General features: G+C 36.9%; 1 protein-coding gene across 1 annotated transcript in view; it reads left to right on the plus strand.

Annotated features, from left to right (window-relative positions):
• Upf2 (UPF2 regulator of nonsense mediated mRNA decay) overlaps positions 1-26,349 on the plus strand; it is a 101,230-nt gene that overhangs the window by 8,556 nt on the left and 66,325 nt on the right. Inside the window, 5 exon segments of the mRNA XM_040755526.1 lie at positions 2,049-2,828; positions 11,360-11,520; positions 16,447-16,641; positions 19,368-19,517; positions 22,160-22,263. Of these exon segments, the coding sequence (XP_040611460.1) occupies positions 2,049-2,828; positions 11,360-11,520; positions 16,447-16,641; positions 19,368-19,517; positions 22,160-22,263 (1,390 nt within the window).

Below are 26,349 nucleotides of genomic sequence, written 5' to 3' on the forward strand. Positions count from 1 at the left end.
ATATTCTAAAACCTTTTTTGTTTGTTTTGTTTCAAGACAGGGTTTCTCTGTGTAACAGTTTTGGCTGTCCTGGAACTCACTATAGACCAGGATGGCCTTGAACTCACAGATATGTGCCTGCCTCTGCCTCCCGGGTGTGGGGATTAAAGACTTGTACCACCATCACCTGGCTGTATTCTAAAATCCTAAAATCAAATTGTCTTTTGTTTCTATCCCTGCCCCAAGTCATTACTTCCCTTTAAACGTATTCTATTTTCTGAATGGGTATCAGCTTTTAGCTATTCTTTTAGGTAAAATTCAGTTTATTTGCATTCATTAAAGGATTTTAAACAGGTAGTAGTTCTTTTCAGGTTCCTTCCCAAACTTTCTAAGTCATTGGAAGGACCTTGAAGTTGGCACTAGATACCCCAAGATCAGGTTCTCAGCACAAAGGATATTTATTTGCCTCAGAGGGACAAAGGGCAGGGAATACGAGAAAAAAACAGGAGACAGGATGAAAGGGAAGGGAAGATGAACAAGGGAAACAGGGAAGGGGTAGTTGTCACTAGGGACAAAGGACTGCCCCTGGATAGAGAGATGAGTTGGTTTATTTTGTTTGGGCATGTTAACTAGTATAGCCAGAAGGCGACTTTTGATTGCTATACTTCAATACTTTGATAGCTGGACCTTGTAGTTAGCCTCAGGAGGAGAAAGTGACCAGATAAGGGAAAAGACTTTATAAGGGAATAGACCTTGGCGGCTATGTATCTTTAGGAATGTAATCTAACAGTTTAGCAAGTTGAAGGAAATGGAGGAGAAAGATAAGGCAAAAATTATTGGCACCATATTTGCCATGTTCGAGTCCCTTCAGTCATAATTTTTTCTTTTTGTTGATGTTGGATTTTATTTTTACTTTATGTATACGAGTGCTTGCCAGCATGTATGTCTTTGCATCACATGTATACATTGTATTTGGAAGTCTGAAGAGGGCAGCAAATTCTCTGGTACTGGAGTTCCAGATTGTTGTGCGCTGCAGTATGGGTGCTGGGAATTGAACCGGGGTGCTCCTAACTTTGAGCCATCTCTCCAGCCCAGGATCATCATCCTTTTTTTCCCCAGTTTTTCGAGACAGGGTTTCTCTGTGGCTTTGGAGGCTGTTCTGGAACTAGCTCTTGTAGACCATGCTGGCCTTGAACTCACAGAGATCCGCCTGCTTCTACCTCCTGAGTGCTGGAATCAAAGGCATGCACCACCAATGCTTGGCCCTTTTCTTTTTTAAGGGCAGATTTTTATGTTACTCAGATTGGTTTTTACCAATGATTTGATAAATGCTGAATATGGAAAAACAGTTCTTAACAATTTAGAACATTTTTATTTTTATTTTATTTTATTTTATTTTATTTTTTTTGGTTTTTTGAGACAGGGTTTCTCTGTGGCTTTGGAGGCTGTCCTGGAACTAGCTCTTATAGACCAGGCTGGTCTCGAACTCACAGAGATCCGCCTGCCTCTGCCTCCCGAGTGCTGGGATTAAAGGCGTGCGCCACCAACGCCCGGCTAACAATTTAGAACATTTTAAATATATTTTATAATGGATGTTCTTTACCTGAAATGTTTCTTGTGTAAATGTTTTTCTATTTGCCCAATGCTTCTGTTAAACAATTTGTATCATTCCCAGGCATATCATTTTATATTTTACATATTGAACATATGTCTTAATCAATTAAACTTGTAGATTGATAGAATGATTAACAATCTGGATTAGTTAATTTAAAATATTCTACCACAGTAGGTGTGATAATTTACTGTGCTATTAAGTCATTAACAAGATACCTTTGAAAGTATTGAAAGAGGTGAATACTTCTCAGTAGTGCAATGCTTGCCCAGCATATGTAAAGCCCAAGGTTCTGTAGTACAGCAAGACAAAAATAAAAAAGAGAGTAGTGGAAAGTCTTTTTGTACCTTTTGTACTTATACTTAGATCATACTCTTTCATTGGCTTTTACTTTTAAGTGGTTTATAATTGCTGCTTCAAAATGTATATTTTTATTTGTGTATTGTCTTTTCCATAGAGAGAAAGAAGAATCCCTTCAGCTTCACCAGGAAGCTTGGGAACGACATCAGTTACGAAAGGAACTCCGAAGCAAAAACCAAAATGCTCCAGACAACCGACCAGAGGAAAATTTCTTTAGCCGCCTAGATTCAAGCTTAAAGAAAAATACTGCTTTTGTCAAGAAACTAAAAACGATTACGGAACAGCAGAGAGACTCCTTGTCTCATGATTTTAATGGCCTGAATTTAAGCAAATATATTGCAGAAGCCGTAGCTTCCATTGTGGAAGCAAAATTAAAAATCTCTGATGTGAACTGTGCCGTGCACCTCTGCTCTCTCTTTCACCAGCGGTATGCTGACTTCGCACCCTCACTTCTTCAGGTGTGGAAAAAACATTTCGAAGCAAGGAAAGAGGAGAAAACGCCTAACATTACCAAGCTAAGAACTGACTTGCGTTTCATTGCAGAATTGACAATAGTGGGAATTTTCACTGACAAAGAAGGTCTTTCCTTAATCTATGAACAGCTAAAAAGTATTATTAATGCTGATCGAGAATCCCACACTCATGTTTCTGTGGTTATTAGTTTCTGTCGCCATTGTGGAGATGATATTGCTGGACTTATACCAAGGAAAGTCAAGAGTGCTGCAGAGAAGTTTAATTTGAACTTTCCTCCTAGTGAGATAATTAGTCCAGAGAAGCAGCAGCCTTTCCAGAATCTTTTAAAAGAGTACTTTACGTCTTTGACCAAACACCTGAAAAGGGACCACAGGGAGCTTCAGAATACTGAGAGGCAAAACAGGTGATTTTCAAATGTTTCTCAGAATTGAGAATTAATTATGGAGCTCATACTTAAAATGTTTAAAGTCTTCATGCCACTGAGAGAACTTATAGAAAAGGGCTCCTTACAGGTGATTTCTTAGCATTCCAGGAAAATTTCAACTGTAGCATAGTCTTAAGTACTCATCTGTAAATGTGACTCTACAATAGATTTTATTTCTGATTTTAAAAGAAACCTGGCAAGAAGGTGGTGAATTTTGCGTTGTTATGTTTTCTTCCGGTGGTATATAAAAAACAACTCATTAATGTTGAGGAGTAAATTTTCTGTTTCTGTCACTTTAACTGACCTGCCACTATTTTTCTGTGTTTCAGTGTGTCTCCTAGCAGGTTTGCTGTCATTGTTTTGTATTTTAAGTTGTTAATGTCACTGCTGCTACTTGCTCTTGTAAAGAAAATGAGTCATTCGTTAGCAGTGGTGTTTCAGGTCAGAATTTTGAGAAATAGTGCATGAAGTTAGCTATGAAAAGTGTCCCTAGCTAAGTTTTAAAGTACATTGACAGGGCTCCCTTCCTGAGGGCTACTATTTACAATTTTAACTGAGTCATGTATTGTGCCTGAGGTCATTGGTAAAAAGACCCTTTTGGAACCAATTAAATTGATACTGTAATTACTAATGTCTGCACTGAGCAGGCAACAATAAGCTATACAATTTGTGAGCATTGGGGCAACTTTAATGGGGCTGTTGATTTGATGGAGGTCTGGGATATGCAGAAAGGAGTGATATCAGTTTCATTTAGCTGAATAAATACTTCACCACTAGTTAAATTATAAGCTTAGGGGTCTAGAATTTCTACTGATCAACAATAAGTGAGGAGGCATATCTTTTTCTGTTGTCCTGAGCCTGCAGTGGGGGAGGACTGGTGTAAGTGATTAGCCCCAGAAGATGATTGTTTTAACCAGAAAGACAATGTATATGACAGTAGTAGTATATTAGTACAGGATCAGGTTGATGTCCAGACTATGTGAAAAGTCGTAGTGACTCAGGTGAGAATTAGACTCTCTGGGCAACATAGCAAAATCACATCTCAAAGAAAAAAGAAAAATGGAAACAATTAACATTCTGTTTTATGGTTTTGAATGTTTTCATTTATTTAAGTTTTCTTAATTATGATTTATATAATGCTTTGTCATTTTCAATCTTCTTTCCCTTATATGGTCTACCGAATACATCAAAACTGAATTTGTGAATATAACAATTGATGAGTTTTATTGACTTCTTCATGGTTTTATTGGTTACTTTAGAGTTTATGTATTTAGGTTTAGCATTATAGCATCCTAGTAGAGAGAAACTACAGTGATTTAATGCCAGTATGAGACATGTGTCTCTGATTCCTGTGTCTTCAATTGCATATTTGCTGACTGCCAGATGCTTTCTTTTTTCAGGATAGCTGTCTTCAATTCTACACTGTTCCAATCATCTTCAGACACTCTCACTATCCTTACGACGATATTTGTGTTTGATTCATTCTTTCTGTGACCAATATTGCTTTTGCCTGTTTAGCTGTCTTGTTAATTTGTTTTTTGTTAGGACTTTTTATACTGAAGCCTGATTCTCCAATGGACTGTTTATTTGTTTGTTTGTTTGTTTGTTTGAGACAGGGTCTCACTAGGTAGCCTTGGCTGGCTTCAAGCTTTCTATGGAGACCAGACTGGCCTAGAACACATAATAAAGATCACTGGCCTTATTCTCTGAGTGGTAGGACTAACGTGCACCATTATGCCTGGTTCAAATGATCTAGTAAGGTAGTAAGGTTGTTCTTTACTTTGAACTAGTGCAGTAATTTTTACCCTGAGTACATACTTGATTAACTCTTTATTTTTTGATGTAGTATCTCACTCTGTTTGCTTAACTAAGACTTAACTAAGATGGTGTGGATATACTATTTTAACTCGCTTCTTGCCAATACAGAGTTTCTCTGTGAAGCCTTGACTGTCCTGGAACGCACAGAGATCTGACTGCCTCTGCCTCCCGAGTGCTGGGATTAAAGGCGTGTGCCATCAACGCCTGACTCCAGTTTCCCATTGTTAATAAAATCAGAGAAGTAGTATTATTTTGGTTGATGTGGAAACTTAAATATACTGATTTAAAATTAAGTAATGCTTTTACTCTATAATTTCCTTCAAGTGGGTTTTACCTATTCTTACAGGTTGATCAGTTTGTAATATTTACACACTATTAAGATATGGGGTATAGTGGTGTGTGCCTTTAATTCCAGCACTCAGGAGGCAGAGGCAGGAGGATCTCTGTGACTTCAAGGCCAGCCTGGTCTGAGTGAGTTCCTGGACAGCCTCCAAAGCTACAAGGAAACCCCATCTCCAAAAACAAACAAACAAAAAAACAAAACAAAAATGTATTTTAGACATAGTTGAATTATAATCTCTCTTAAATGTACATATCAAAAACAAGTCACCAAAATCAAGGTGTCTATTTTAAATCCGCTTTTTAGCCAAAAAGGTAACCAGGATCCCCTCTGGTTGGCATGTGAGTTGGTAAGGACTGATTGGCTGGTCAGAAGTTACCTCGCATACTTGTGCGTCAGCATTCTTAACCTTCAAATGGAGAAAATAATAGTGTTCTACTTCTGATGTAAATGTGGGTCATGTAGTGCGTTCACATGTAGAAAAGTGCTTTTTGTCCCGTAATGTATTGCCAGTTTGATCTTTGGGGAAAACCTTCTGAGTTTTGAAAATTGATATGTTACACTGTTTAAACATCAATGTTTGAACATTGAACTCTGATAGTCTTACCCCAGCTTTGCTTAACTACGCTCATAGTTCACTTTAAAAATTTATTTTTTTAAGCCAGGCGGTGGTGGCACACGCCTTTAATCCCAGCATTCAGGAGGCAGAGGCAGGCGGATCTCTGAGTTCGAGGCTGGGCTGAACCGACAGCCTCCAGAACAATACAGAGAAACCCTGTCTCGTAAAAACCAAAAAAATATATATATATATATATATATATATTTTTAAGACAGTATAAAGCCAATAAGTAATATATAAAAAAATAGAAAGGAATAACAAGTCAAATCATAAAAGTGAAAAATTGGAAAAGAAAAGGATGCCTTTTACTATGAGGCATTAATGGGTTAATATTTGATTCAAGAATGAACTGCTTTAAGCCAGGCGTTGGTGGCGCACGCCTTTAATCCCAGCACTCGGGAGGCAGAGGCAGGCGGATCTCTGTGAGTTCGAGACCAGCCTGGACTACCAAGCGAGTTCCAGGACAGCCTCCAAAAGCCACAGAGAAACCCTGTCTCGAAAAACCAAAAAAAAAAAAAAAAGAATGAACTGCTTTAATCCCAGGTAGAGGCAGGCGGATCTCTGAGTTCGAGGCCAGCCTGGTCTACAGAGTGAGTTCCAAGACACCCTCCAAAACAATACAGAGAAACCCTGTGGGTGGGGGAGGGGGCGGCAAAAAAAAAAAGAATGAACTGCATGCTACTTTGTCAGTGTTATAATAGTAACAACAAAACAAAACAAAACAAAACAAAAAAACACTTCACTAAACAGTGTGGTAGCCTGTGCCTTTAATCCCAACACTCTGGAAGCTGAGGTGGGCAGAGCCTATGAGTTTAAAGCCACTTTTAGGGTGTTTCTTGATGGTGATCTCTTATTGGATAAAAGAGGTTTTATCTTTCTGTATTTTTGGAGACAGTGTCTTGTAGCCCTGAACTCATGGTGATCCCTCCTTTGCCTCCCAAGTGTTGGAATTAAAGGCTTGAGCAGCAAAAAATCTTTTAAAAAATATTTTTGTATAGTAAGACTTAGGATTGGTTTTGTTTTCATCACTTTTCACATCTGTGAGTGGGTACTATAACCTCCGTGTTGAGCAAGCATGGAAAGGAAACAAGGGAGTTAGTAATTGTTTAACAGTGATAATTCATTTGACTAATTGTAGTCATGCTGAAAGATTGACACACTGTCGCCCACTGGCCCGATTTGGTCATTGACTAGTTTTTAGTGCCTGTGTAAGGGTAGTTTTTATCTTTCCAGAAGGGCAAAAAAAATTTAAAAGGTGACTAATACTTTGTAAAATGTGAAAATTAAATGAAATTGACACTTCCCTGCTCTTAAAAGTTTTATCCTGGCAGTTACTCTTGTGCTGCAGTAGCAGTGAACAGTTTCAGTGAAAATCCTGTGGTCTAGAAAACTTAGAATAGTGAGTTCCTAGTTCTTTCCAGAAAAAGTTTACTGACCTCCAACAATGGTTTGAAAAGAATGCTTTCAGTTCAGCTTTGTTAATAGATATGTTTCGAAAAAGATTGGAATAGTACATGGTTATCATTAGATTGGTTTTGCTTATATTTTCAGTGTTAACATTCTCATGCACTTCGTTTAAGACATTTTGGTGAGGCATTGAAGTAGAGCTCAAAATACAGTGCTTGCCTATCATGCGTGAAGCCCTGGGTTATGTCCCCAGCACTGTGTAAGAACAAAAAGGCAAGGTTTTGGTTTTTTGTCTTGTTTTTTCTTAATTTCATTTTTGGAGACTGAACTTAGGGCCTAATCAAAGCTAGAGACTGAGCTCCATTCCCACTCAACACTTTTGATGATTGATTTCTGTGCTTAAATCATAATAGTCTTATTTGGTGCTGTAGCTTTAGTGAACTGTTTTAATAAGTATATATTAGGTAAGTGGTCCAATTAGATACCACTTTGGGTTCTGTTTGTAACAGAACTTAAGTTCTCCATTTATGATGTAGTTGGAAAAAATCCCCAAATTTTAGTTTTTATTTTCCTTAGGACTCTTTTACTGAATACTTAATCTACATTTGTATTTAATTATTAAACTACTAGATAAATTAATGTTAAGTTGTTAAAGAATTTGATCATGGTCTGGGTTTGGTGGTTTATGCCTATAATTCATAGCATTCAGAATGCAGAGGCAGGGGGATTGCTATTTCCAGACCATCTGAGTATTATATTTAATTGAAGGCCGACCCACACTACGAGACCAACTGGTCCTTCTTTCCCTCCCTTCCTTCTATACTCAGATTGAACGTAGGTTGTCACAGGTGTTAAGACAAGTGCTCTACCGTTGAGCTATAGCCTCATCACTGAGACCCTGTCTCCAAAACAAAACAACAAAACAGAATTAAGATTTGAGGGAAGGTTAAGTATCTCTGAAGTTTTGGTTTTTTTGTTTTTTGTTTTTTGTTTTGGTTTTTCGAGACAGGGTTTCTCTGTGGCTTTGGAGGCTGTCCTGGAACTAGCTCTTGTAGATCAGGCTGGCCTCGAACTCACAGAGATCTGCCTGCCTCTGCCTCCCAAGTGCTGGGATTAAAGGCGTGAGCCACCAACGCCCGGCATCTCTGAAGTTTTTAAGCTTTTTTTAAAAGATATTTTATGTTTGTTTTGCCTCCATGTATGTTTCTTCACCACATACATGTATGGCGCCCTCAGAGGCGAGAAAAGGTGTTAGAATTCTTGATTGTAGTTCCTGGTAGAAACCATATGGGTACTTGGAATCAAACTCCTGTCCTCTGGAAGAACAACAAATGCGCTTAACTATTGAGCCATCTCTCCACACCTAGTTTTTGTTTTATTTTATATGTATGGATGTTTTGTTTGCATGTATGTCTACACTACATGTGTGTTTGGTCATCCCCAATTTTAAAGTTTTAAGTTGGTCCCAGTGGAACTGTAGAAGAACTAGATTCTAGATACATGGAGTTAAATTTAATCATTGATCTGAATCATGTTCAGTTGATACGTGCAAAGTCCTAATCAACTACTTAAATATGAAGTTGGTCCTGAGTAGCTCTGTTTTCAATTGTGATAAAATGGTTATCATGTTACTGCTTATGTGCCAGAAATTCTTAGTATTGTATATTTTAATGTATGTTTTTCAGATGACCAAAAGGTGAAAACTTGTTAAAGAAATACATTTCTAGATTGTGTTGTAGGCTTCCCCCATTTTGTTTTTTGTTTTTTCCAAATACTGTAATAGTGTTACATATTTCTTTCTTAAAATTGTATGTGTGTGCACAATTGTTCTGTGGTGCATGTGTGGTCAGAGAACAACTTGTGGAAGTAGATTCTGTTCTTTCACCATGTATATTCCAGGACCTGAACTTAGGTCATCATGCTTTGTGGCAAGCACTTTACCCTTTGAGCCATTCAGATAACCCCAGTGTGGCTTAGAAATTTTCATTAGCTGTACTGAAATGTGTTAGAACTATTTCTGTCTCTCCTAACAAGACTTAAATGAGAATGAACTTGACATTTTATCAGCTCTGATACTTGCACATTATTCTTATTACTATATTTATGTGTGCATTGTGTATATGTGCTCGGGTGTTGAGGTGTGTGTCTATATGTGTATGTACATAAGTGTGCACATGCTACAGTGCACATCCAGTTCTCTTTTTAACTTTGTGGGTCTCAGATATAGAAGTTGGGTTGTCAGGCTTGATAGCAAGTGTGTTGGCTGATCCATTTTGACAACCCATTGTGAATATTCGAATCATTTATTTGTTTTAACTAAAAACTTCCAAATTTATCTTATAACTGACTAAATATTCTAATAAGTTCATAGTAACGTTAATAGTTTCTTTCATGAATATACATATTTTTGTTTTAATCTTTAAAATCTAAGAATTTACCAAAAGAAACTTTTATTTTGCCTATCATACTACTTTAAAGTAAAAAATATGGAAAACTTTTTTTGTTGTTGTTGTTATTTTCGGAGATAAGGTTTCTCTGTGTAATAACCCTAGCTGTCCTGGAACTAGCTCTGTAGACCAGGCTGGCCTTGAACTCAGAGACCTGCCTGCCTCTGCCTCCTAAGTGCTGGGATTAAAGACATGCACTACCACCGCCTGACTCACAAAACTTTTAAGACAATAGTTTTGGTTTTTGTAGAGAAATGCTTTTAGCCTAGATAATTATGGTTAAACAGAAGTTGATAATACATTTTTTAAGTCATAAGAAAATGAGCAAAAAATTTTAATTTTAAGCATATCTGATAGTAAATTATTTTTCCCTCCATCTCTCCTTCCCTCACTTTCTTTTTTGGTGTTCCTATTGTTGGAATCCAAAACCTTGTGCATACTAGGGTTCATAGCCCTTGTCCCAAAATTTTTCATTGTAAACCCTAATAGGATTTGGGGAAGTAAAGAAATGATTGCTTTAGTGAGTCCATGCATTGATGTGCTTACAATGGCAGCTGATACCCCAAAAGTAGAGCCAGTATTTGTTACACACAGAGAAGGTTTCTGTAGGCAAATAATCTGGGATGTTTGGAGACTGTTCTGAGTAAGCAGAGGAAAATGAGTGTAGGTATGGTTTTCACTTTATTTTTCTGTGACTTTTAAGAGGATAACTCCTCAAAAAACTAAGAATTTATTTGGTTTCTAAGAATGCTCAAATCTAAGCAATAAACTTTACTTTTGGGAATGCTTTAATTTATAATTCATAATTGGCTTTTAAAAACCTATATTGAAAGTTGGGTGTAATAGCACATCCCAGCACTTGGGGGGTGGAAACAGGAGGATCACGGAGTTGGCAACAATAGTGAGTTTGAAACCAGACTGGGCTATATGAGGCCCAATTTTAGTCAACCTATAAAACCTCTATTATATATACAGTATTGTTTATAAATATCAATTACATTATTATATAAGTATTTAGTATAGGACAAATTATGTCCTTCTGTATAAGTTTTAACTGCTTATGTTAATATGGTAGAAATTTTGATTTGTACATGTTGGTTATTTTCTGATAGTTTTACATTAGTAATCAAGAATGACTTATTGGTAGTTTTGTGAAGTAGGAAGAATTATATCCTTGGGCTTCCCCATGAAAGCTTGGACTTGAGTAAGTGAACTTATCAGTTACTTTTATTCACTGAATAAATAACCAGTACTGTAAATTGAAAACTGGCTATATTAGAGAAATGGATTTTTGCAAAAGATAATCTTGATTTAAATCATAAAAGTTTATGGATAGCCAATTCTGGCTTTGAACCTGTTATATTTAGAACTGACTTTTGTGAATGTATTTTAGCTAGCAGTATGTCTTAGGTAAGCATAATGTAACAAAAGAGCAATAGTTATTTTACAGTAAATTGTTAAATATATTTTCTTATGAAATCATTGTTGAGATTTAAGGATAACTGTTTCTTTTTATAGCATGTTGCTTTTGAAAACCAGTTTGGAGTGATTTGAAGTAAATATTTATGGTTAGCCATATGTCAAAGAGTTCTGTTCTTGTAACAAAATACTGAATAATCTTTTGTGGTATAGTAAAGTTAAATATTATGGTGATTCTGAATTCATACCTCTTAATCATTAAGTAAACTTAATTGCTTGGGTGATTTATTGTTGTTGTATTTTAGTTTTCAGATATAGCCAGAGAACATGAATTAAAAAAAAAAACTAAGTTAGCAAAGAACATTATGTTAAATTTCTGTGGTAAGATCAAATTTCCTGGACCATTTCCCATGACCATGTCTGCTTTGACAAGCTTATCAAATTATTTCATTGTTTATAGGCGTATTCTGCATTCTAAAGGCGAGCTAAGTGAAGATAGGCATAAACAGTATGAAGAATTTGCAATGTCCTACCAGAAACTGCTGGCAAATTCTCAATCTTTAGCAGACCTTTTGGATGAAAATATGCCAGACCTTCCTCAGGACAAACCGACACCAGAAGGTAAGACACAACTCAGTGTGATAAGTGATGTGTGCGTGTGTATGTGTTAAATGGCAGCTTTGTGGAGTTTTCTGCTTTTACTCTAGGGGTTCTTGAGGTTGAGCTCAGGTCAGCAAACTTGGCAGCAAGAATATTTGCCCATCCAGTCATCTTGCTAGTGTACAATATCCTTTTGCATGATTCTTTTTAAATCAATTTTTTTTGTATGTGTGTGAGAGTGCATTTATCTTTGTGGTGTATATGTGCACATGTATGTGAAGGGACACAGGAGTATGTATGTACATGTATATAGAATTCAGAGATTGATGTCAGATATCTTCTTTAGTTTCCACCTGTTTGTGTATATGTGTATTTGCTTTATGCATTTATGGGTGGTTTGGTACATATATGTGCTAAGGCCAGAAGTTGATGTCATGTGTCTTTTTCTTGTTCAAGTTCCCTCCCTCCCTCCCTCCCTCCCTCCCTCCCTCCCTCCCTCCCTCCCTCCCTCCCTCCCTCCCTCCCTCCTTCTCCCCCTTCCTCCCTCCTTCTCTCGTTTCCTCTTCTCCTTACGTCTTCTTTCTTTCTCTGAAAGATCACTATATAACCCTGGCTGCAGGGCTGAAGAGATGGCTCAGTGGTTAAAAACACTTGTTTGGGTTTGGTAACCTAGCATCCAAATGGTAGTTCACAACCATCTTTAACTTCAGTTTTACTCCCTCAGGCAGCACACATGCACGTGTTACATGCAACATACATGCAGGCAAAACACGCACATAAAATGAATAAATATAAAAAATTTGCCTGGCGTTGGTGGCACACACCTTTAATCCCAGCACTCAGAAGGCAGAGGCAGATGGATCTCTGTGAGTTCAAGGCCAGCCTCGTCTACAGAGCGAGTGCTAGGACAGCCTCCAAAGCTACACAGAGAAACCTTGTCTCAAAAAACAAAAACAAACAAACAAAAAATTTATAGTCCTGGTTGGGCTCAGAATCGCAGGGCTCCTCCTTGATTCTAAGCACTAGGTTAAAAACATGTACTACCATGCCCAGCTACCTTAACTTTTAAAGATGGTTTCTTGTAGGGCCTAGCACTTACTGGTTAGGTCAGACTGACTGGTCAGCAGGTCCTAGAGACCCATCTATCTTTATCACCCCAGTTCAGGAATACAGGTGTGTTCCATCGTGTAGGTACTGGGTATTTGAACTCAGTTTTGGAGGCTTGCACAGTAAGTACTTCACTAACTGAGCCGTCTTTCTAGTCAAGTTATGATTTAAAAAAAAAAAGCACTTTAAGGTCTGTTAAATTCACATTAATAAAAATTTAGGCTTTATAAATAGCTTCATTTGTTTTGGTTTTTTTGTAAATTAGGTATTAAATCTAATAAGTTTCTACCACTACTTGAAACACATCCTTGGATAGAAAAGACTCTGCACTTAGAAAATACTGTTTTGCTCCTATCATATTATGAGTTCCTTTAAATTCTTTAGTTACAGTTGTCCTCAGATCATGTCTAATAGGGACTTACCTTAAGCAGCATTTGGGGTTATAGAAAGATTTATTTTGTCAGATGTGTAATAAGAAAGTGAATTCAGTATTGCCATTCTGATATTTCTAGACTTTTTTTTACATTTATTTACTTTATTATGTGTGTGTGTGCAGGTCAGAGGGTGGCTTCTACAATTCTACAAGTAGTTCCAGGAACTACTTGTCACTGTGTTACTTCTGGGGTATGTATTCTTTGAAAGAATTTTGTAGGAACAAAGATATTTCATAATCTTAAAGGATTGAAATGATAAATGTGTATTTCTTAGCTTTATTCTGATTAGTACTGAGATTAAGAGTTTTTTGTTATTCTTTGATTTACTTGCTTGAACACTATCAGTTTCTGTCTTATTATATATGGGTCTCTTTCTCAAACACAAACACATGCACACACTTTTCTACATTCTCCCATGGAATATTACTGTTGCCATATCTATAGCATTTTTGTCATACTGATCAGTTCTCTGATACAATTTATGTTTTTTTTTTTTTTTTTTTCTTTCAGGACAGGGTTTCTTTGGGTAGCTCAGGCTGTCTGGAATTCACTCTACTATATAAACCAGGCTGGCCTTGAACTAAAAGCTCAGTCTATCCTTCTGCTTCCTGAGTGCTGGGATTAGAGTACTTAGATTAAAGGCATGGGTCACCACCACCTGGTGTGATTTGTGTATCTTAGACATCATTTCTGAAACTACCAAGAATTAGTGTTAATACTTACAACGAACTAGATTCCTAGGGGCTGGAGAGATGGCTCAGAGGTTAAGAGCACTGACTGCTCTTCCAGAGGTCCTGAGTTCAATTCTTAGCAACCACATGATGACTCACAAACATCTATAAGGAGACCTAGTGCTCTCTTCTGATATGCAGGCAGAGCAGTATGCACATAATAAATAAATCTTAAAAAAAAAAAAACTAGATTCCTGCCAGGTTTGGTGGCATTTGCCTTTAATCCCAGCACTTTGGAGGCAGATCTTTGGGTTCAAAGCAAGCCTGGTCTACATAGTGAGTTTCAGGACAGCCAGGGCTGTATAGAAAGACCTTGTCTCAAAATATTCTCTCTACTAAAGGACTAGAATCCTCTTAGTTTGTTATTTGTGGTAATTGTTCAGGAGTCTGCACCTAAGAAGCCACTGCAAGTATGGCTCTTGTTCTGACTGATGAGCAGGGTTTCTGTGGGCACCTCATATGATATGATGATTTACAAAATGGCTCCTAGAACTCAGTCTTTCCCTTTTTTGTGTATGGGTTTAGTTTCTTAGTAATCCTCTGTTAAAATACATTATTTTTAAGGAGTTCAGAGGCATTAAGGAGCCAGGGTTTTGTTGTTTTGCTGTTCTTTTCCCTAAATTACGTTTAGTGAATACTTTTCTGTGGGGTTCATTTTAATCCATATGATTGTGTGTAGTATTTATTTCTATTATGTGTGTGAAGAGCTTGCATGTGGAGATTAGAGAAGAACTCTATTGTGTTGGTTCTCTCTTTCCACCCTTACATGGGTTCTGAAGATCAGACCTGTGTGGCAAATGCCTTTTACCCACTGAGCCACCTCACATGCCCAGTTATCTATAGTTTGAGTTTGGAGATAAGACAAAAGGGATAAAGCCTATGGATGGCCTCTTAATTATGAACTAGGAATTTTTTTTTCTTTTTTTTATATTTGTTAAATTATATTTAGGAACTTTTTGTTAGTAAGTCCAATTTTGTCAGTAATAGCAAGCAAGTTAAAGAATTAACAAAACTTTAAATATGATAATTTAAATAATAAAAACAAAATAAGGAACTTGAGGTACATATGCTTTATAATAATAAAGTATAACTCCCTCTGAAATATAATAGTTCTTAAAATTACTTTAATAATTACCCTTACATTGTCAATTCATATCTGGGATATTTTTCTTGGTTTATTGTACTCTCATTTGTAATAAAAGTTATTACCTTTAAAGTTTATCATGTTTATCAAAATGTATATCATCACTTAGGACACATGATCATAAAATATATTTCATTTATTCACATACTTATTTCATTTGGTCATGAAACAAATATAATTGACCCCCATTTGTCAAAAGTTTACTCTTTTTTTTTTTTAAATGTTCTGAGCTTTTACTCTACAGTTATATGTAAGAGGGGGACAAGGGGAGGATAAGAATGAGCACAGACGTAATTTTCCATTCTCTGCTAAGGGGAGGGGAGGCTAGGGATATAGCTTACTGATGGAGTGTTGATTTAGCACACCCCAGGCCTTGAGTTCAATCCTGAGCACCTCATAACCCCAGGAGAAAAGACAGATTTACGTATTTATTTTTTCTTTTCTTTATTTTTTTTTGGAGGGGGTGGGTTTCAAGACAGGTTTTCTCTGTGTCTTTGGAAGCTGTCCAGGAACTCACTCTGTAGACCAGGCTGGTCTCGAGCTCACAGAGATCTGTCTGTCTCTGCCTCCTGAGTGCTGGGATTAAAGGTGTGCATCACCATTGCCCTGCCAGATTTATTTTTCACTTCTCCTTTCTCAGCTGTTTATCAATTGGTGTTTAGCAATGTGTCCAGGAGTAAACTAAGAGGAAGGATCTTCTGGATTCAGTGTTTATATTGTTCTTGTGCTCTTATCTGATTTGGGGGTCTTAACTAAACACTTATGACTTAATATTAAAGATTGTCACATGTCAGCTGATGGATGGCTCTGTGGGCAAAAGTAATTGCCTCACAAGCCTGACATCCTGAATTTGCTTCCTAGAATCCTCATAAAGTTGGGAGGAGAGAACTAACTCTTAAAAATTGTCTTTTGACTTGGAGCACACATTTGCACGCATGCGCGTGCACGCACACACACACACACACACACACACACACACACACACATTAAAAAGATGGGCCTTGCAGTGGTGGTGCACATTTTTAATCCCGGCACTCGGGAGGCAGAGGCAGATCTCTGAGTTTGAGGCCCGCCTGGTCTATAGAGTGAGTTCCAGGACACCTAGGGCGGTTACACAGAGAACCCTGTCTCACACGCTCACGCGCACACATACACAAGAAAAGAAAAGAAAAAAAGATCACTGTCTGGAAAGATGGTGAGCCATTAAGAGCACTTACTGCTCTTCCAAAAGAGTGAGGTTTAATGCCTAGCACCCATATTTAGCATCTATAACTCCAGTTCCAGGGAACCCAGGAAAGTTAGGGTTTACACCCTCTCTCGAGAAAGAAAAGAAAACAAAACAAAAAAGATAATCATGTGTAATCTCAAGTGCTTGTTGATTGAAGAAATTCTAGTAAGTTGAAACAATAGAGATTCAATAGCTATAAAATTGAAGATAAAAAGTATAGTGCTAAAAAAACGTATAGTGCTATGTTTATTACCATGCTATTTCTGAAATAATGTTATCTGCTCATTGTTTATTTTATTATAGAGCATGGACCTGGAATTGATATATTTACACCTGGTAAACCTGGAGAATATGACTTAGAAGGTGGTATATGGGAAGACGAAGATGCTCGGAATTTTTATGAAAACCTTATTGATTTGAAAGCGTTTGTTCCAGCCATCTTGTTTAAAGACAATGAAAAAAGTCAGAACAAAGATGCTAACAAAGATGATTCCAAAGGTAAATTAGTTTTTCAAATGTTATTATTATTGTTGTGCATATTTAATGTGTGCCAGGGGTTGGGAGTAGTGTGTGGAGATCAGAGGACAACTTTACAGAGTCTGTTCTTTCTTTCTACCTACCTTCATGTGGATTCCAGGGATCAGACTTTGTTTTTAGGCTTGCAGGGCAAGTGCTTTGCCAGCTAAGCCATCTTACCATTCTTCCAAAGGCAGATTCTCAAGGAAACAGCTGACATGAGCTCCAGAATGTTATGTGTTTAGAAACAAACAATTCAGCAAATAATTGCTGAATAAAGAAATGAGTGAGTATAGCCTCTAAATTTAGAGGCAGCAAAAGTTCTTAGAGCTTTCCTACATCTTTGGTATAGCACTGAATATCTTGATATAAAATATTTTTTCCTTTATTGTAGAATTTAGAGATAGAAAACATAAAACTGATAATATTTTGGGTGGTTTAAGTATACATTTAGAAGTAATTAATATTTATTTTGTGTGTATTTATATGTATGAATATATGGGTACATAAGCGTAAGTTTTTGAACTTACATCCTTAAATTTTATTTTTTTGAAACAACATCTCTCTCTGTATCCCTGGATGGCCTAGAACATTATCCCAGACTGGCCTTGAACATGTACTAGTCTTCCTGCCTCAGTCTCCTTAGTACTAGTATTACAGGCATGAGCCACAAAAGCACATATTCTCCTTATTCTGTCTTTCTCTCACTTAATAGATTTTTTTTAATCTAAAGGAAACAAGAAAGGCTAGTATAATGAACTCATATTTACCTATAACTCAACTTCTACAAATACCAACATTTTGCTAGTTTTGTTGACATAAGGTTTGGTTCTATTTTATTTATTTCTAGCCATTTTCCTTTGTTAGATGCATTTGTTTCCTTAACCACTTTCCTGATTATTTCTTCTCTGCATTTGGTCTTTTCTAATTTTTTTAGTATATTACTACTAAGTTAATTTTTGTATCAAATCATATTTCAGTGTTATCTCCTGCACAACCCAGGAAAGATCATACTGCATATAAAAATAAAGGAGAGGGACCTGGAGAGGATCTCAGTGGTTAAGAGAACTGGCTGTTTTTCCATAAGACCCAGCCAGGTTTGATTCCCAGCACCCACAGAGCAATTTATAACCATTTCTAACTCTAGTTCCTCGGTGTATCTGACCCCTACATTCAGGCAACACATCTATACACATAAAGTAAAATTTAAATTGAGAAGAGTGAGGGAGGGAAGGAGGAAGGTGGGGAGGAGAGGAGACGGGGAGGCAGCAAGCAAGCAAGCAAGAGTACATGAGCTGGGGGCACTGTGATGAACTTTGTCTCCTATCCTTAGCATAGATGCTGATATGTTTAAGATAGCTAGCCTGCCTCTATCCTCGCTTTTCTTCCTTCTTTTTTCCCCCTTCTTCTTTCCAGTGAACAAATAGAAAACTGAAGAAATTTGATAGCTTATTCCAGTGGGGTACTGGGAACACAAATGGTGCATATATATACATACAAGCCAAACACTCGAACACATAAAGTAAAATTTAAAAACATTAAGAAAACAACAGAGGATTAAAAAGAAAAGATCCATTTTTAATGGATCAATAAGCTCAATCTTTATTATAAAAATCTCTTTAGTTTTCATTCAGATTTGTCAGATATATACCTGCTTTTAGACAAGTCATATAGACTTGTCAAATTTTATCTAATTTTTTTATAGCAGGTTTAAAAAATTTTAGAGAAGTTTTACAAATTTTGTGAATCTTTAATATTTTATAGCAGGATTAATAATTTTAGAGATGTTATATAGATTTTTGTGAATTTTTAGTATTTTTGTAGGATTTTAAAAATTTGTTTTTGTTTTTTTTGTTTGTTTTTGGTCTTTTGAGACAGGGTTTTCTGTGTAACAACCCTGGCTGTCCTGAAACTTACCTTGTAGACAGGTTGACTCCAACTCACAGAGATCCATCTGCCTCTGCCTCCTGAGTGCTGGGGTTGACTTTTTTTTTTAAGATTTATTTATTTATCATGCACACACTGTTCTCCTTGGATGCCAGAAGAGGGTGCCAGATCTCATTACAGATGGTTGTAAGCCACCATGTGATTACTTGGAATTGAACCCAGGTCCTCTGGAGGAGCAGACAGTACTCTTAACCTCTGAGCTATCTCTCCAGCTGAACTTCCTTTTTTTTTTTTTTTTTTTGGCTTTTCGAGACAGGGTTTCTCTGTGATGTTTTGGAACCTGTCCTAGAACCCACTCTGTAGATCAGGCTGGTCTCGAACTCACAGAGATCCACCTGCCTCTGCCTCCTGAGTGCTGGGATTAAAGGCGTGCGCCACCAATGCCCCGGCTTGTTTTTTGGTTTTTTTTTTTTTAATGTCTGGGTATTTTTGTCTACACATATATTTGTGTTCTACATGTATGCCTAGTGCCCTTGGAGGACAGAAGAGGTGCTATACCCCTGGGACTGTTTGTTACAGACAGTTGTGAACTACCATGTGGATGCTGGGAATCATATTTAGGTTCTCTGGGAGAACAGCCAGTGCTCTTAACCACTGAGCCGTCTCTCCAGCCCTCTACAGGATTTTGAACTGACCTTGAATTCAAATGTATTGTTTGTTTTTATATATTTTAATTATTTTTGTTATGTTGAACCCAAGGTCCCTTGGAGGTAAATATTCTACCATTATACCACATCTTCTTATTTTTTATTTATAAACAGAAGCAAAAGAACCAAAGGATAATAAGGAGGCATCAAGTCCTGATGATTTGGAACTTGAGTTGGAGAATCTAGAAATTAATGATGATACACTGGAATTAGAAGGTGGAGATGAAGCTGAAGATCTTACAAAGAAACTCCTTGACGAACAAGGTAAAGGCCTACTTCATCAGTCTCTATTTTTTGTTATTTTTCACACAAACCTCTTGCTTAAAAAATGGATCTTTTCTTTTTGTTTTCTGAATTTTTAAAAATTTATTTTCTATGTGTGTTTGCACGTATGTATGTATGTATGTATGTATGTGTATGTATGTATGTATGTATGTGCACCATTTGTATTCCTGGTACCCATGGAATTCAGAAGAGGGAATCAGATTCCCTGGAATTAGAGTGAGGGAAAGTTATGAGCTTCTGGGTTATGGGAACTGAACACCAGTTCTCTGTAAGAGTAACAGTGTTCTTTACCACTAACCCATTTATTTCTCCAGTCCCAGTTTGGTTTTTTAATTACCTTCTTTAATATTGTTACTCAGTCACTATGTAGAATTTGACTTAGGATAGACTCTTACTTAATATTATTAGCTATTACTGATTAGCTTTACTGATTATGTATATTATAAATATTTTAATTATAAAAATATTAAGATATATCTTAATACTTTGCCAACAGTTTGCTGGCATTGTTCTGAATGTGTGTGTGTGTGTGTGTGTGTGTGTGTGGTGGATTTCCATGTATATGGAAATCAGGTGACAATCTAGAGTGTTGGTACTTGCTTTTTTCCTTCTTTGAGACAGGGCATCTTTTTTGTTCTCTGCCTCCTAGACCAGCTACCTGACCTGTGAGTTTGTGGGAATTCACCTCTCATCCTCTATAACTGGAGGTTTCTCATCCAGCCCAGTGGTTCCCAAATAACCACTCTAAGGCATAATTAATTTCAGTTGTTTGGCCAATGGCTCAGGCATGTTACTGACTAGCTCTCACAATTAAATTGACCCATTTCTATTATCCTACATTTTGTCACAAATCTCCTGGCTTGTTACCTCACATCTTGCTTCCCTAGTGGCTACGTGGCATCTCTTTAACTCTGCCCTCTTTGTCGCTCTACCTCTGTTTGAATATCCCACCTATCTATATTCTGCCCTATCAGGCCAAAAGCAGCTTTATTCATTATCCAATAAAAGCAACACATATTTGCAGCATACAGAAGTACATCCCACATCATTCCTCCCATAGTGAGATTATAGATGTGTATTACAGTGCCTGGCCTCATACAGATTTCTATGGAGTCAGACACATACCCTCATAATTGCACCTTAAGTACTTTAACTACATTGACTTATCTCCCCAGCCCTGAATATTTTAATTCTATTACAGTCTTTATGAAGACTTGTCATAAATATGTTTGAAAGTTACCCTAAAATTGTTGAGATAGAAATGAGTAGAATTTCATTGTGTCAGTGTTAATTTTACCTGTCTTTTAAATTGAGTTGTTTTCTGTTTAGTAATAAGTACATTTATTGTTTTCTAAATATTTTTATTTTATTTTTAATATCTTATTTTTGCAGTATAAGGGAATCCAGTCCAAGGCCAGGCAAGTGCTATATCACTGAGCTTAACATCTTTAGCAACTATTAAGTTTGTTAGAATTCTTTTTTTTAAAGAGTTATTTATTTATTTGTACATGTATGTATTCATGTGAATGTATATCATATGTGTGTGCATGTGCCCACAGAGGCTAGAATAGGGTGTTGGAGCTGGAGTTATAGGCAGTTGTGAATTGTCTAATGTGCTTGCTGGGAACTGAATTCCTACTCTCTAGAAGAGCAGCAAGTGCTAACTGCTGAGCCATCTTCTCACTCCTTGTTAGGACTTTTAATTAGGAGGATACCTTCTATCAGTATTTATTTTCTCTCTCTGCTTCATTGTTTCATACAGGAGATTTTGTTTTTCTGTATCAGTAAGGAGAGGGATGGGCATTGCTAATAAATGCCTCAGGACTAAATCATACCAGCTAATGACATCAAAAGAAGAGCTTCTTTCACTGGCTATGTATAAATACCACAGAAGGACTTTTGTTCTGTGCTGTGCTTATACAGTTGGTCCAGTGGATGATAGTGTGCTGTGCTTTGGCAGTGACCGCCCTCAAAATCACATAGAATGGGAAGACTTAGTTTGTTGATAGAGCTATTAATTACAGAATGTGAGAAAATAAATGTCAGGCAGATAAAAATATCTAGATTTACTATAAAGCTATATGAATTTTTGAATTTTTTATATATGTTCAGGGTAAAAGTTTGCTTATACTTAGTATCTGAAATATTATAGTAAGTTGATATTAGATTTTAAGGATATCTCCAATATCCTTAGCTCTCTAGAAATACCTTACAAAATGTTTTTTTCTGGGCCGGAGAGATAGCTCAGTGGTAAAGAACACTGGTTGCATAACTATAAAGATCAGAGTTTGAATCCCAGCAACCATATAAAAAATTGGACATTGTCTTCATCATGCTTATCACCCAGTACTCTGGGGAGCAAGTATAGGATAATTGGCACTTACTGGGTGTCAGCCTAGCCAAAAGACATAATATGTTCCAGATTCAGGAAGAGAATGGACACCTGGCTCCCCTCCACCCCTCTGACCTCTGCACAGGCATGCACATCTGCATATATTCATGTGCATACACCATACACATATATCCTCTAGATGGTCCATTTTGCATATTACTTAATGGTTGGATGCTTTCTTACAGTCTCTTTATTTTTTTAACCTACCCCAAAACTAATTTTATATTAGAACAAGAAGATGAAGAAGCCAGCACTGGATCTCACCTCAAACTCATAGTAGATGCTTTCCTCCAGCAGTTGCCCAACTGTGTCAACCGAGATCTAATTGACAAGGTATTCTTTTTTTTTAATGAACTTTTTATTTTAAACCTGATAATTTTTAAAAAGTTAAAATTACATCATTTCCCTCTATTCCCTTTTCTTCCTTCAACTCCTCTTATGTTGTCATCTCCCATGCTCTCACATTCCTGGCCTTCTCTTTGTTACTGTTACATATATATGTATGTGTAAACACATAAAGTAAGGGGGCTTCTTCCTAGGGTGGGGGTGCTGTTTCTCCTGTTCTCTGCATCCCTTAATTGCTTATAGTTCTTTGAAAGGTTTTGTTATCCTTATATAATTTTATAAAAGCACATAGATATTACAGTGCCATTTATCAGTAGTTTTTAGGCTGTTGCAGACATACAGTGAAGCATTTTTTTTTCAGAGCGAGTCTTTTGTGAGAGTAACTATAGATAAAAAAAAAATTGGACCTAGTTATACATTCTTCATTTGGAAGTAAAAGTAGCTCCAGATTCCTGTTGGCCTCACACCTTTCCTCTTCATATAGGGACTTTGAGTTTTTAAAAATGTGGTTTTAGGTGAGAGTTTCTTAAAACGTGCTGTGTAGATTTCTGATGATACCTAAGGCCACCAATCTCTTCATAATATTCAGAGTGCCCACTTTTTGCTGTTTTGGTATTTGCAAAATGGTGGTGAAAAATGTTGCTAGTATTATACATGAATGAAGGCATTAGCACCATTTTATTTTTTATGCCTATGAATTATAATATTTATTTATTTATTTATTAGATTTATTTATTTATTTATTACATATACAGTGTTCTGCCAGAAGAGGGCATCAGATTGAATTGTAGATGATTGTGAGCCACCATGTGGTTGCTGGGAATTGAACTCAGGACCTCTGGAAGAGCAGTCAGTGCTCTTAACCTCTGAGCCATCTCTTCAGCCCCATGAATTATAATTTTTAAAAATGTTAAATTTCATGTAATATCCTTTCTAATTCTATAAATATTAGTGATTTTATTATGTTTCAACTTTAAATTGCACTTTCGTATATATATGTTCCCCCCCCTTTTTTTTTTATTTTTTGGTTTTTCGAGGCAGGGTTTCTCTGTGGCTTTAGAGGCTATCCTGGAACTAGCTCTTGTAGACCAGGCTGGTCTTGAACTCACAGAGATCCGCCCGCCCCTGCCTCCTGAGTGCTGGGATTAAAGGCGTGCGCCACCAATGCCTGACATGTTTTCCTTTTTTAAAAAGTTATTTATTGTATTTTTATTTTATTTGTTGTTTTGCCTACATGCATGCCTGTGCAAAGGTGCCAGATCACCTGGAACTGGAGTTACAGACAGTTGTGGGCTGCTATGTGTGTTCCGGGAAGTGAACCTGGTTCCTTTCAGAGATTAGCTAGTGCTCTTAATCTCTGAGCCATCACTCCAGCCCCATGTTTTCCTTTTTTCTATCATCGGATGTTTGCTTTGTTTTGTAAGATGGGGTCTTGGTATTTTGGCCAGGCTACCATGGAATTTGATATTTGTATTCCAGGATTGCCTGCCTGGAATTTGCAACCCATCATATTGGATTGTTCTAGTTTGTATTGTTCTAGTTTGCTTCTCTGTTACTGGGGTAGATAATGACCAAAAGTAACTTGGGGAGGAAAATACTTTGTTTCCTCCTATAGGCTATAGTCATCCTAGAGGGAAGTTAGGACAGATACTGAAATATGAAATAGTGTAGGAACTTGAAGCAGAAGCCATAGAGGACTGCTCCTCCTGGGTTCATGTTCAAGTACCTTTCTAATACAGTCCAAGTACACTTGCTTAAGGATGATGGTGGTATGGGGATAGTACTTCTCACGATAGGCTGGGTCCACCTGCATCAGTTATCAACCAAGAAAATGCCCTACAGTTATTCCCACAGGCCAGTCTGATAGAGGCAATGCCTCATAGGAAGTTTTTTCTTCCCAGGTATGTCAGGTTGACAAACAAGATCATATGTATATATCCTTTTAATCTGACAAAATGGGAATTTATGTAGAACATCACTATCTCAAGGAAAATGCTGGTTTGATTGAGTTGCAAGTTCAACAAGTTGCTTTCATCATAGAATGCCATTCTATTAGGAAATAATGGCCATCTGTGGTTACTCAGATATGTAGCAGAAAAATTTCAGAAATTGACAAAATGCATTCATTACTTCAAGAAGAACAACTAAAAGTATTTATTGCCAGTGATCAAATTAGAGTTCTCAAAGCTTGAAAGTTTCCTAGTTTTTTTCTTTCTTTCTTTCTTTTTTTTTTTGGTTTTACGAGACAGAGTTTCTCTGTATTGTTTTGGAGGCTGTCGGTCCAGCCCGGCCTCAAACTCACAGAGATCCGCCTGCCTCTGCCTCCCGAGTGCTGGGATTAAAGGTGTGCGCCACCACCGCCCGGCTTCTAGTTTTTTTTTGTTTTTGTTTTTGTTTTTTTGGTTTTTACGAGACAGGGTTTCTCTGTATTGTTTCGGAGGCTATCGGTCCAGCCTGGCCTCGAATGCACAAAGATCCGCCTGCCTCTGCCTCCCGAGTGCTGGGATTAAAGGCGTGCGCCACCACCGCCCGGCCCTTCTAGTTCTTTTTTGAAGAAACTTTATTCATGGTATTTTTCTCTGGTAGATTTCTGTGATGTTAAATAATATAATTTAAGAATATCACATGCATATTTATTAGTTATACATGGCTGTAAACTATTGTATGTGTACATTGCTAAAAATCATGTATGAGGGTTAAAGATCCACTCACAGTGCAAGATAAAACTAAATTTTAATAAAAATGAACATGAAATGCTGATTCCTGTAGTTTTAGATTCCACATCCTTTAAGTAACTGTTACATGTCAAATTTTGGTATAGTGTAAGAGAAAAGTAATTACAGAAATCCCACATGGTGGTGTAATCCTGTCCAGAGGTAGGATTGAGAGTTTGAAGATAGTCTGGGCTGTATATTTATTAATATATAGAAACCCTGGGTTGCATAATTATTAATATAGAAAACCCCATCTCAAAAGAAAAAAATAATTGTGATGACTGAATTTTTTTTGGTTTTGGTTTATTTGTTTTTGCTTTTACATATAGGATTTCTCTGTGTAGTCCTGGCTATCCTGGAACTCGCCCTGTAGGCCAGGCTGTCTCAGAAGTCAAAGATTTGCCTGCCTGTGCCTTTGCCTCCTGAGTGCTAGGATTAAAGGAATGTGCCACCACTGCCTAGCATAGTCCACCTACTTTTTAAAGCAGTGTCTTCCATTCTTTTACTGCTTTATTTTTGTAAACTGTAGATTTTTTTCCCCTTAAAACATTTACTAAACTGGGTGGTAGTGGTGATGTACTCTTTAATCTCAGCACTTAGGAGTCAGAAGCCGGCTGATCTCTGTGAGTTTGAAGCCAGCCTGGTCTGCAAAGCAAGTTCTAGGATAGCCAGAGTTGTTAAACAGAGAAACCCTGTCTTGAAACTGCCCCTCCCCTGCAAAAAAATTACTAAAAGTCTTATCTCTATTTTTAAGTGAATTTATGTTTTAGAAATTTCTCATTGTTTCTAATGCAATAATTAGCATTAAATATTGTCTATATAAAAAGTCTTTAGCTGGGTGATGATGGCTCATGTCTTTAATCCCAACACTGGGGAGGCAGAGACAGATCAATCACTTATGTTTGATGCCAACCTAATCTACAGAGTAAATTCCTGGACAACCAGGGCTACATGGAGAAGCCTATCCTGAAAAAGAAAAAGAAAGAAAGAAAGAAAGGAAGAAAAAAGGAAAAAAAGAACAGGTCTTTGAAGTTCTGCATAAGTTTTTAGTGTAGAGTACTTGTGATAGAAAATATATATAACTATCACTGACATTCTTTTTACTTTTAAATCTAGTTATTAATCTATCTCCTTTTCTCCCTTATAGTGCTTAGAAGGGCCCCTTCTAAAGATCCATAGTTACATAATTTTCCTGTCTCTTTCTATTCTTTCTTCAAATGATTTAGAGACATTGTAGTAATCTTTCATGTGATTGAAACACATCCTAAATTGGATCCTCTCTAGAGTTATTCAGTCAGTGTAGTTTTCGAAAAGTTAGTAACTGTAGCATTTATCTCTGCAATCCTTTTTTTCTTCTTTA

The sequence above is a fragment of the Mesocricetus auratus genome, unplaced genomic scaffold (genome assembly GCF_017639785.1).
Source record: "Mesocricetus auratus isolate SY011 unplaced genomic scaffold, BCM_Maur_2.0 Super-Scaffold_100013, whole genome shotgun sequence".
Classification (NCBI taxonomy): domain Eukaryota; kingdom Metazoa; phylum Chordata; class Mammalia; order Rodentia; family Cricetidae; genus Mesocricetus; species Mesocricetus auratus.